Source organism: Hypomesus transpacificus, unplaced genomic scaffold (genome assembly GCF_021917145.1).
Source record: "Hypomesus transpacificus isolate Combined female unplaced genomic scaffold, fHypTra1 scaffold_146, whole genome shotgun sequence".
Lineage (NCBI taxonomy): Eukaryota > Metazoa > Chordata > Actinopteri > Osmeriformes > Osmeridae > Hypomesus > Hypomesus transpacificus.
This window is the reverse complement of record NW_025813717.1, coordinates 259,143-272,057: the sequence shown is the minus strand read 5'-3', so window position 1 is coordinate 272,057 and position 12,915 is coordinate 259,143. Positions and strand designations below refer to the sequence as shown.

Here is a 12,915-nt window from a genome sequence, read left to right as displayed (position 1 = left end):
CCTACTCAGTGGAAGAAGGAATGAGTATGCATGTACAACAATAAAAGGATCATTCAGGAACTAAATTTTTGCACAAAATAGACTATAACAGACAACTTACAAGGGTTGTGTTTGTTAGATCTATGATTTGGACAAGTGTGCGTTCTTCTAAAGCCCTATTCTGTACAGATGCAAAGATTAACCGGGGGTCTCTAGAATGAGAGAAAGGGAGGCCATATTTGTTTACAGCTGTATGCACTCTTGATTTCCAAACCTTTCAGGATCATGGTGAATTTGTGCAAAATTACAATCAGTGACTATGCCAATGACCCTTATGAGGAGCCTGAAGGCGACGTACAGTGAGGTAGTGCAATGTTACTGATAGTGCAACCAGTAGCTGAAAGTGACAGGGTTTAAAGTGACTAGTGTGAAGTGAATCAAAATCAATGTCCTTTTAGAAACCTGATGGCCCTTGGGTAGAAACTGTTGTCCAGTCTGCACGTGCACGACCGGATGCTGCGGTAACGCCTGCCAGAAGGCAACTGGGGTAAAGCGACTGAAGGATGGGTGGTAACAGTCTCTAAGCATCCTGCCAGCTTTCCGGTGGCATCTTGTGTGGTAGGTGTCCTGTAGGGCTGGGAGCTTCCGGCCAATAATGAACTCAGCAGAACGGACCACACTTTGTGGGGCCCTGTCTGTGCAGCTCCCATACCACACGCTTTGACCACCTTGTCCGTGTGAACAGACCAGGTGAGGTCGTTGCTGATGTTCACCCCGAGGAACTTGAAGCAGCTGATCTCCACTTCAGATCTGTTGATGAGTAGGGGTGCATGCTCCTCCTCCTGCAGCCTCCTATAGTCCACAATCATCTCCTTGGTCTTGCTGATGTTGAGAGGTTATTGTCCTGACACCAAGAAGTCAGGGTGTCAACCTCCTCTCTGTAGGCTGACTCATCACTGTCAGAGATGAGGCCCACGATGGTTGTGTCGTCAGCAAACTTAACAAGGAGGTTGGAGCTGTCCGTTGCCGCACAGTCAGAAGTGAACAAGGAGAACAGGAGAGGGCTGAGCACACAGCCCTGGGGGGTGCCTGTGTTGGTTATCAGTACGGATGAGGTGCGGTCACCGATTCTCACCACCTGTGGCCTCCCCGTCAGGAAGTGGAAGATCCACTTGCAGAGACCCCTCTTCTAGAACATTTTAAGGTGCTGCGACGGGATGTTGTGTATCACTGCACTTCGTGCCGCTCAGTGGGGGTTTTATAAACAATTAATTTCACACATGATATAGTGCAGTACATGGTCTGGTTACGTGCATGACCACAGTCTACCACTAGACAGCAGTGGTTGCCTGTACAGATGTGCAACAGATGCTCATGTACTCACTGTGTCAACTAGTAGAGAATCTCTTCTGTGCTGTGAATTATATTAATGGGCAACACTCACACACCAATTTATATTTTAAGTCTACATTGCGATCCTTGCAGGTGTACATCTGACTTTGGAGGTAAAGGGTCAATCACATCATCACTCATTCTCGTGCATCCCAGTAATCACACTCTCGTCTTCTCAGGACCACAGGCTTGGCTCTGCTACGAGTCTCCACCAACCGCATCAGGCTCGGCTCTGCTACGAGTATCCACCAACCGCATCAGGCTCAGCTCTGCTACGAGTATCCACCAACCGCATCAGGCTCTGCTACCAGCCTCCACCAACCGCATCAGGCTCGGCTCTGCTACCAGCCTCCACCAACCGCATCAGGCTCGGCTCTGCTACCAGCCTCCTCCACTAATTCGGGCTTGAGAGAGAGAGAGAGAGAGAGAGAGAGAGAGAGAGAGAGAGAGAGAGAGAGAGAGAGAGAGAGAGAGAGAGAGAGAGAGAGAGAGAGAGAGAGAGAGAGAGAGAGAGAGAAAGAGAGAGAGAGAGAAAGAGAGAGAGGGGACAAAGTTAACCTAGAGCAGGGGTGCCCACACTTTTTTGGCTTGTAATCTTCTTTTAAAATGACCAATTAAAAAGGATGACGTGTGTGTGTGTGTGTTGTCCCAGATTCTCCTAATGTTGTGATGTGAAGAAGGAGCCGGACAACCGAGCACAGGGCTCCAAGAGCTCACACAACGAGTGAGACCCCCCCCACACAAACATATACCAACACACATTACACACATATACTTACACTCATATACATATACACACACACACACTAATGCATAGACACGCACCACTGCACACTTACTTCATTCTCCCTCTAGGCTCAAACTTTGTTTTGTTTCAATGTAAAGTTATGGACAATGGAAATTACATTTGCAGTGTGAAGATGGTATTAAACTGCTGACGTATTGTGAACGCGTTGATTTATAAAAGCCCTACTCAGTGGAAGAAGGAATGAGTCTGTACAACAGTAAAAGGACCGTTCAGGAACCACATCACAAATGTTTGCACAAAATAGACTATAACAGACAACTTACAAGGGTTGTGTTTGTTAGATTTATGATTTGGGACATATTTTTTTTACAGCTGCATGTAGATGCTTGATTTCCAAACCTGATAGGATTGTGGTGAATTTGTTACACTGGTTTTTAGTCTGCACGTGTTCATGTCACATTTTTACTCAATAAAAAAACAACAACATACATGCGTCTGAGGCCAACACACAACCCCTCTTCAAGAACATTTTAAGGTGTTGTGTCGGGACGTGTATCACTGCACTTCGTGCCGATCAGTCGGGTTTTCATAAACTATGTATTCCACTGGTGACATAGGAGTCTGGTTGTGTGCATTACCACATTCTACCCCTTGATGGCAGCAGTAGCCTGTACAGATGTGCAACAGATGCTCATGTACTCACTGTCAACTCATGATCATATTTTCCGTGCTGTGAATTATATTCAAAGGTCTACAGTCACACACCAATGTATATTCATCAGTTCTAACGTGATGGGTCCGCGACTTAATGTATTATTATGCAACAGATGCTCATGTAGGCCAACTCATTGAGAATCTATTCTGTGAATTATATACATAGGCAACACTCACACACCAATTGATATTTTAAGTGTAAATTGTGATCCTCGCAGGTGTGCGCCAACCGCCAGACCGTTATGTAAATCTGACTTTTAAGGTAAAGGGTCAACAACAATACAGATCCTCGATAGTTAATTTTCCTGGCAGGTACGCTGTCTCACAAAATGTAACCACAATGATTTTAACGGGAAAAAATGCTATCATTCAATGCATTCTGTGTGAAAGCAATGAAAATATTATCCAAAGTTTAGTCCACCGACTTGTTGTGCTAAGTGTGTGTTTTGAGTTTTGTAATGTGCCAAACCCATTGTAATTGTTGTTGTTGCTTGCCACACTTTTGCTAATCTCTCTGGGTAACCGATGTTGGTACAACACCTGTATTGTTTGCCGTCTTAGGCAAGGGCAGATATAGCAGAATTCAAGCGACAAACTACTACCAAAGGTAATATGACTTTATTTTCAATTTGACCAAAGACCACAATGTTTTATTTTCCACCATTCAATGTATTTGCCTAAATGTAAATGAACCTTGCAATGTCATCGCAGATTAAAATGTATAGTGTCCTTGGCTCGAGCACTCACAACACTAGGATAACAGGGCTGAAGGGGTGCATTGAGGCTGAACGAACTTAGGTAGGCCTACATTTTTGGGGGACAAGTCTTGCCTCATAAAATCATTGAAAGCTTGGACACTCAATGATTCACTAAAAAGTGAATCATTGAGTGTCCCATCATTGATCACTTCTCTCCAGTGTGGATCCTGCGGTGAACTGTCAAGTCCCCAGCCTGTCTAAAGGTTTTACCACAGAGGTCACAGCTGTAGGGCTTCTCTCCAGTGTGGATTCTGCTGTGATATGTGTAACTGCTAGCCTGGCTAAAGGTTTTACCACAGAGGTCACAGCTGTAAGGCTTCTCTCCAGTGTGGATCCTGCTGTGAACTGTGACATGGCTAGCAGAGTTGAAGGTTTTACCACAGAGGTCACAGCTGTAGGGCTTCTCTCCAGTGTGGATCCTGCGGTGAACTGTCAAGTCCCCAGCATGTCTAAAGGTTTTATCACAGACGTCACAGCTGTAGGGCTTCTCTCCAGTGTGGATCTGGCGGTGATATGTGTAACTGCTAGTACAGCTAAAGGTTTTACCACAGAGGTCACAGCTGTAGGGCTTCTCTCCAGTGTGGATCCTGCAGTGAATTTTGAAACTGTTAGCATGGCTAAAGGTTTTACCACAGACGTCACAGCTGTACGGCTTCTCTCCGGTGTGGATCCTGCGGTGATCTGTGTACCTGCTAGCATGACTAAAGGTTTTACCACAGAGGTCACAGCTGAAGGGCTTCTCTCTAGTGTGGATTTTGCTGTGAACTATGACATTGCGAGCGTAGCGAAAGGTTCGACCACAAAGGTCACAGCTGTAGGGCTTCTCTCCAGTGTGGATCCTGCGGTGATCTGTGTTACTCCTGGCATGGCTAAAGGTTTTACCACAGAGGTCACAGCTGTAGGGCTTCTCTCCAGTGTGGATTCTGCGGTGAACTTTCAATTCCCCATTCTGTTTAAAGGTTTTACCACAGACGTCACAGCTGTAGGGCTTCTCTCCAGTATGGATTCTGCGGTGAACATTGAAATGGTTAGCTCTGCTAAAGGTTTTACCACAGAGGTCACAGCTGTAGGGCCTCTCTCCAGTGTGGATCATCATGTGCTTCTTGAGGTTACTAGATGAGGAAAAGCTTTTCCCACATGTATCACAGTGATCTGTCTTCATAACTCAGCTCTGTCTTTGTTCTTCGTCTGGTCTTTATGGATCCTGGATCTAGTCTCTGGAAGCTTGTTTCTCTCTGGTTGATCCTCTGTCTGGTTACTGCTGTTTCTGGTTGTGTCTCTCTATGGTTGAGTCTCTCTCTGTAGTCTCTCTGGTTGGATCTCTGTAGTCTCTCTGGAGCCTTAAGGTGTCTCCTCTGTCGAGTCTCCGCCCATGATCAAGTATGATTGGCCAGTAGGATATCTGCAGCTTTCACCTATAAATGTAATCTTTTGTCTGTCATAATGGCCCACTTTGCATATGTAATGTTCATCATTTGGTGGGAGGTGTGGGTTTTGGACTGGTTTATTGTGACTGGAGAAACACAAAAGACTGTGACAAAACCGTATTTGGCCCACAACTCCTCTTTATAGTCATTTAGTTTTCTTCAAAACTATAGGCTATATGATTAGCCCACACATTACACATTTAATTCAAATTAACAATAAAATGACTTTGGATTGAAATTGCAAAGTTTTAAATCCAATGATAATAATATACACTGTCTCTATTGCGTGTCTCAAGTTACATTTCAAAACGGAGAATTACAAAATAGAAAATAAATTACGGAAGGTTTAAAGCACTCATATTAGCTCCACTGAAACAATACAGCACTATTTTATGACGCCCACGAGAGCGGTAAAAGTAAAAACTTTACTAAACAGGAGTAGAGCTACATAGGTACCTTGAAAGACACGCTGTCTGGACTACCTTCTGGACATCCGACTCCGCCTTTTATCCAACCCCACCTCATTCTGCGTTCTTCTGCGGCAAAGACCCTCTTTGGGATGTTCAGAAACTACACTTGTGGGTTGTCATAAACGGCGCGGCGCCCCCCCCCCCCTTGTTGACTACATGTAAAAACAGTCGACATATTGCAATTATTGTCATGTTTAGCCAAGTCCCACATCCTACTCCTCAGAAAAACACAGGATACATGCGACAGCCATCCTGTGAATGCACAGGCTACACGTACGCTACTTAGCAAAAGTAAGCCTTTACTCTCACTATGGACACCTTCATAAGCATTTTTCATTGTTACATTTCAAGGAAATAATGTAATCTTTAAAGAATAGAAGCCCTCTTAACTGTAGTGTTTTTTTTTTTACTGTGAACGCATTAACCCCAGACAAAACAAATATGTATTTCATTTTTACCCACATCATGGGAAGGGGCTCAACAGCGAGTTTCCCGGTCGCGTCCTACATCTATAAAGCTGAACAATGGATTTTGATGTTTCAAAACCCATTGACACTGTATGACTATGTTTAGCCTGTGTTCTGCTCCTCTCTCTCACCAACCATCTCTGGAGGAGGGGATCCCTCCCTGAATTGCTCCTCCCAAGGTTTCTTAATTTTTTTCTCCTGTTGGGAATTTTTCTGGGAGTTTTTCCTTGTCTTCCTTACATTTACATTTACATTTAGTCATTTAGCAGACGCTCTTATCCAGAGCGACTTACAGTAAGTACAGGGGTACATTCTCCCCGAGGCAAGTAGGGTGAAGTGCCTTGCCCAAGGACACAACGTCATGTGCACCGACCGGGAATCGAACTGGCAACCTTCAGATTACTAGCCCAACTCCCTCACCGCTCAGCCACCTGACTCCCTGCTTCCTTGAGGGTCTAGGTTGGTTAAGGGGCAGTTCTATGGGCGTATGTGAAGCCCTCTGTGACATGCTTGTGTGTAAAAAGGGCTAAACATTTGATTTGATTTATTATGGACGAGAAAAACAAACTTCTGGGACACGGACATCATGGTGGTTGGATTAGCGTATCACATTAGATTCAAATTTAGGAGTGAATCAGGACAAACACACTCACTAGACGACTGATAAACAAGTTTTGTATTATAACTGCTTGTGGATAAGATGATCTTTTCTAAACAAATTGTAATGTTCCGTCATGGCAGTAATTCTCAGAGATTTGCAAGGTTTAACAGTGGTAAAGTGGTTGAGAACAGATGTTTGCAAATCAGTGTTGGGCTGGGTGTGAACCTGCCCCCTCCTCTCATATGGTAAAATCTGGAGTTACTGGACGGAGTCTCACTTCATGGCTCTCACACTTCATTGTGTAACTTACTAGCATTGCTAGTCATATGTTGATAAGTAAGGGCCAAGAAGTGGTCTGATTGGTTGTCCTTGTGTATAAAAGGAAATGTGAAGCATTGTTCTATGGATTCTTGATCTCCTGAGACATTCTCCTCAGCTCTGGCTTTCTCCTTGTACTCATTATCATTGGTCACCTCATGCTGTCTCTCTGATTTACAATAATCATGGTAGCGTAGGTAATACTTACATTTGCATTTAGTGATTTAGCAGACACTCTTATTCAGAGCGACACAGTAAGTACAGGGACATTCCCCCGGAAGCAAGTAGGGTGAAGTGCCTTGCCCAAGGACACAACATCATTTGGCACGGCTGGGAATCGAACTGGCAACCTTCAGATTACTAGCCTGACTCCCACACCGCTCAGCCATCTAATACTTAACATTTACGCATTTAGCAGACGCTTTTATCCGAAGCGACTTCCAAAAGAGAGCTTTACAAAAGTCCATAGGTCATTGATCATAACAACGAGATAGCCCCAAACATTGCGGGTATAGCGCGCAATTACAGCTCAATTACTGTAAAAATTATGTATATACAGCGTCACTGAGGGGCCCCCAAATCAATTCTGCTTAAGACCCCATAAAGGCTTGGGCCAGCCCTGGTCAAAGCAGACTGCATCCGTGCCAGCTAACATCACAAACCTCACCAAAGAGAAGCAGTTCCAGCCATCACATTAGGGGTGAGTTAATTAAATGTTTGACCAACTATAGCAGGCACATTTTTAAGCTGATAATTCTGTACGGCCCCCGAATGATTTTATAAATATCCAAATGGCCCTTGGTTCCCCACCCCTGATTTAGAGCTCACGTAACCATGGATACAAATACTCTAGATGCAGTTGCACATTTGAAACACCAGGTATCACCAGAACGGTAAAAAGGCTACAATTTTAGAATTATTTTCACCAGATCACTGTTGATACAGCTGACTATATATATATATTTATATATATGAATCGGTTTACATTTCATACTGGTTGAAGCTGTTTTCTTGTGGGTCAAGATGGTAGCATTGGTAATCACATTTGAGAAAAGTTGACCAAATGTGTTCCTTACTGCTTATGTAGTTGATGTGATGAATGGGCTGGTAAGAGACCAGTCTGATTCTTGGTCATTCAGTTGGTGTTTAGGAACCTATACCCTGTGCTCTGGGTTTTTGGCAGGTCTGTACTGCACAGCAGGAGAGCCAGGGGAACCAGGGCAAGATGGGGACCAAGGTCCACCAGGGGGCAGAGGGTTCCCAGGTTACAAAGGTGACTTTTTGTTATTTTGTTTGTTGATTGATTCACTGATCTTTCATGCATCTTGTTTAGTACATGTCATTGATCATATCAATATAGTACAAAGTTAGCTTTTGGCCTCCTCATCTTTCCCATCACAGCATCAGTTCCTAATAAAATTGGGAAAGATTCATTCACACTCACATCATTGCAACCAATCACATCTGTTGCAGTGTGTGGGGGCGAACACTGAGGTATGTGTGTCCTGGTGTCTGTAGGTAGTGCTGGTGCCTCCTCTATCTGGAGGGCCAGGAAAAAGCTCACACACAGGACATTGGTATGTGGCGCAGTAGTACCATGCCAGCCGCAACGACAAGTCCTACTGGCTTCCCACTACAGCAGCTGTGCCCATGATAAATGTGGCTGGCAAAGAGATTAAGGAGCACACCAGCCGCTGTGTGAAATGACCTCCCCGGCCATTGCTATACACAGTCAGGACACCAGCACGCCCCAGTGCCCCCCCAAATGGAGTCATTTTGAACACAAGTTGCACATTGTTACTTTCGAACCCATCAGTTGGGACGAAAGTAACAGGGGTGGGTCAAAAGTAACACAACGATTCAAGCTAGATTTTTTGTGTTAATCTGGTTTTTATTAAATATACCTGACTATGACCTTGTTAACATGTAACTGCAAACATATTTTGTCCATTAGTTTTGCAAAAATAAACTCTTACATTTCAGTAGCATCAAATATTTCTTATCATTTTTTCAGAATCAGACCTCTGTCTGTCTTTCTGACCCTCACTCTTGGCATATTCTGTTGATATAATATGACATAAACATGTTTAAATAAATGCTTTCTACAAACATAAAGTCACCACATACTATTGCATTAGCGGCGGGAACTCCTGACATTTAAACCAGATTTACTTTTATACTGAAAAACTCTGACAAAGCAACCTTCAGGCACTAAATAACCTGTAGATTGATCTGTGATTTGTGACACATGGAACGGGAAACACAACTTGTTATAATCAAAAAAGGACCGCCTCAGTAATTTACATTGCGCACTCGTAAAGTGCTTTCCGCACCTAACAGCGGCAAACGATGACGACATCACGTGAAATTTGGTAGTTCCATCAGTGGTTGCATGCTGAAGGTGCTGTCATAACTTTGAATGCAAATGAAGTTAGGGCTCTGAGAAAATCGCTTTGTTACTTTCGTCCCGTTCGCCCCCGCTCTCCCCCTACACAATTACAATAATCAAGAATGTTACAGGATTTCCCCATTGATAGATAATTTAGTATTTAGCTCCTAAACATTAAGGAATACTTTTTAAAGAAAGTACGGGCCACCTACGGGCATTATTTATTTTCAATAGCTAGTCTTAAATCCTCTTCGTTTCAGCGGATGTGTTAACTTTTTCAAGACGGAGAACTGGGAGAGGAGGAGCCTTTTCCCGCGAAACTAAATTGGCGATTGATGGATTCTCGTTTCAGAAACTGTTCAATTTAATTTAGTTTGAGAGCGTTTAGGTTAATTCATACACTCAGATGACAGAAAACAGCAAAACATAAGAACCAACAGGTGAGAACAAAGAATAAATTATTTTTGACCTGTCCAATTGAACCCGTTAACCCTTAGATGCATAAATTCTAAATATTCCCAACGGGCATATTTCCAAAACGGCAGCTAGCTAGCTTTTGTTAGCTTCCGGGATAAATGACTTAGCATAATACTCAGAGCAATGCTACTACCATGCCAGTGTTACTTGTTAACCTTTTCATATGTACATTTTGAAGCCATAGCCTACTAAAGCGTTTGTCGCATAACTTTTGACCATCGGAAAATATTCATTTAGAATATTCGAAATCATATATTTGTGATGTTTCGCTGTTGGACCCACATTCGGACGATCAGATATTTGTGACGCTACTCTTTAAGAACAGTTGTTAAGCAGTGTGTTGTGTCGTATTTCTATTCTAGTATTTCTATTATTATGTTTGCAAAAGTATGATGTATGTGCAATGTATTACAATTTACATACATACAGTATACAATATTTTCTTTCACATTGCATTAATAACACTTTCCAGAATAGATTTTTGATAATTTCACTTTTTTGTTTGTCTAGGTATGGCTTCTTGCAGCACCTTCTTGTCTGAAGATCAGTTCCTGTGTTCTATCTGTCTGGATGTGTTCACCTATCCTGTCACAATTTCATGTGGACAAAACTTCTGCAAAGCCTGTATCACCAAGTACTGGGACAACAGTGACCTGTGTCAATGTCCCATGTGTAAAATGACTTTTGATAAGAGACCAGATTTCTATGTCAATACTTCCATCTCTGAGATGGCTGCTCAGTTTAGGAAGTCAGAGCCACTGAAAGCTACCATCAGTCCAGACCTGCGTCCTACTAAACCTGAAGTGTCATGTGACATCTGTACAGGTACCAAGCTCAAGGCCCTGAAGTCCTGTCTGGGGTGTCTGGCCTCATACTGTGAGACTCACCTGGAGCCTCATCAGAGAGTCGCAGCCTTGAAGAAACACCAGCTGATCGACCCTGTGGAGAATCTGGACTACAGGATCTGTCAGAAGCATGAGAGACCCCTGGAGCTGTTCTGTAGGACTGACCAGACGTGTGTGTGTTTCAGGTGCACGAGAACAGTACATAACACCCATGACACTGTCACTTTAGAGGACGAGTACAAACCAAAAAAGGATGATCTGGGGAAGTTGATGGCTGAGATGAACCAGATGATGGAAGAAAGATCTAGGAAGGTTCAGGAGATCAAACTCTCAGTAGAGACCAGCAAGAGTGATGCAGAGAAAGATATATCAGACAGTGTTCAGGTCTTCACTGCTCTAGTGCGCTCCTTTGAGAGAATCCATGCTGAGATCATTGAGGTGATGGAGGAGAAGCAGAAAGCAGCTGAGAAACAGGCTGAAAGGTTGATTAAAGATCTGGAGCAGGAGATCACTGAGCTGAAGAGGAGAAGCACTGAGCTGGAGCAGCTCTCACACACTGAGGACCACCTCCATCTGCTCCAGAGCTTCCCATCCCTGAGCACCCCTCTACACACTAAGGACTGGTCTGAGATCAGTGTCCACAGTGGTCTGATCTTGGCGGCAGTGAGGAGAGCTGTGTCTCAGCTGGAGGAGACACTCAATAAAGAGATGGAGAAGCTGCCTGAAGTCAAGCTGAAGAGGATTCAGCAGTATGCAGTGGATGTGACTCTGGACCCTGATACAGCACATCCCTATCTCATCCTGTCTGAGGATGGGAAACAAGTGAGACTTGGAGGCATAAAGCTGGTTCTCCCTGACAACCCAGAGAGGTTTGATCTTTGTAACAATGTTCTGGGAAAGCAGGGCTTCTCCTCAGGGAGGTTCTACTATGAGGTGCTCGTTGAGGGGAAGACTAACTGGGGTCTGGGAGTGGTTAGAGACTCCATCAACAGAAAGGGGAAGATCACAGCGAGTCCTAAGAATGGATATTGGATTGTAGTCCTGAAGAATGGTAACAAGTATATAGCTTCTGGCCGCTCTGTCCTCTCCCTGAGACAGAAGCCCCAGAAGGTGGGGGTGTTTGTGGACTATGAGGAGGGTCTGGTCTCCTTTTATGATGTGGAGGCCAGGTCTCATATCTACTCTTTCACTGGCTGCACCTTTACTAAGAAACTCTATCCACTCTTCAGTCCCTTTCTGAACGATGGAGGTAAAAACTCTGTCCCCCTGCTCATCACTCCTGTCACACGCTAAAAAGAAAATACATTAACCAAACACTGTATCAAATTGTTTCTAGTAAGAAATTCAATTGATTGTTTCAGTTCTGTCAGTTCTGTTTATTTGTAGTTCTGTCAAACACTGCCTCCTCTTCCACCATCTTTGTACCACGAATAAGGAGCATGAAAGTATTTTTGGGGGCCCTAGCAATCTTCTCCAGTAGGTGTCCCTCTTGAGTTATAAAAAATTCACAGATTTAGTCTAAATCATTGTGTTTGCTATCTTAACGCAATGAACACATGGAGAGTAACACAAGCTTTGGACTGCTTGTGCGATCTTATGCCAAATAGTGGGAACAATTTGCAACCAATGTTTATAGACGTGCACAGTTGATTTGACCAGTTTGGTCATCATACCAAACCCTATTACCAATATTTAAGAATGTTGCAGAATGTTCCTATTATTACAGTCTGATCATTTAGCGCTTAAACATTTTTCAAGAAAGTAAGGGGTACTTATTGGAATGTTTTTTATTTTCAATATCTAAGTATTGAATCAAGACCTGTTCAGCTGACTTGCGAGATAGAATCCAGCCATAAAAGGCTTAACTTTGTTCAGGACAGAAAACTAGGAGGGGGGAGCCTCTTCTGTAGTTCACTGAGAAGAAACTTGTGATTGAGAGATTCTCATGTCGGAAACTTTTCTAACTAATTTTGTTTGAGAGTGTTTAGGTTCATTGAGACACTGAGATGAGAGAAAACAGCAAAACAAAAGGACCAACAGGTGAGAACAAATAATCCATCTGACCTGGTCAATTTAAACACAATTGTTTAGCAGTGGTGTGTCGTATTTCTATAGTGTACCATTTCTATGGGCTATTATTCTGTTTGTCAAAGTAAAATGTACGAGCAATGTATTACAATTTATACAGTATACAATATTTTCTCAACAAGTCCTTTTCACATCGCAAGAATAAATCCAGAAAAGGATCTTTCATAGTTTCATTTTTGGTGTATGTTTAGTTATGGCTTCCTGCTACACCTTCTTGTCAGAAGAGCAGTGACAGACTTTAC

At 43.3% G+C, this 12,915-nt stretch overlaps 2 protein-coding genes across 2 annotated transcripts in view; one reads left to right on the top strand and one right to left on the bottom strand.

The window, feature by feature from the left end:
- LOC124488581 (zinc finger protein 208-like) overlaps positions 1-12,915 on the bottom strand; it is a 74,604-nt gene that overhangs the window by 40,652 nt on the left and 21,037 nt on the right. Inside the window, exon 3 of the mRNA XM_047051278.1 lies at positions 3,790-4,743. Coding sequence (XP_046907234.1) covers positions 3,790-4,743 — 954 coding nt within the window. The remainder of the gene's footprint in view (positions 1-3,789; positions 4,744-12,915) is intronic.
- LOC124488607 (E3 ubiquitin-protein ligase TRIM39-like) lies at positions 10,253-11,878 on the top strand. Its single transcript, XM_047051309.1, has 2 exons — positions 10,253-10,632; positions 10,780-11,878. The coding sequence occupies exons 1-2, from the start codon at positions 10,253-10,255 to the stop codon at positions 11,876-11,878; spliced, it is 1,479 nt and encodes a 492-aa protein (XP_046907265.1).

Excerpts from the sequence above, each read along its gene's own strand:
- LOC124488607 (XM_047051309.1), top strand. The coding sequence starts at position 10,253 with ATGGCTTCTTGCAGCACCTTCTTGTCTGAAGATCAGTTCCTGTGTTCT. Across the intron at positions 10,633-10,779 it reads TACTGTGAGACTCACCTGGA|AACAGTACATAACACCCATG; the intron begins GCCTCATCAGAG and ends CAGGTGCACGAG.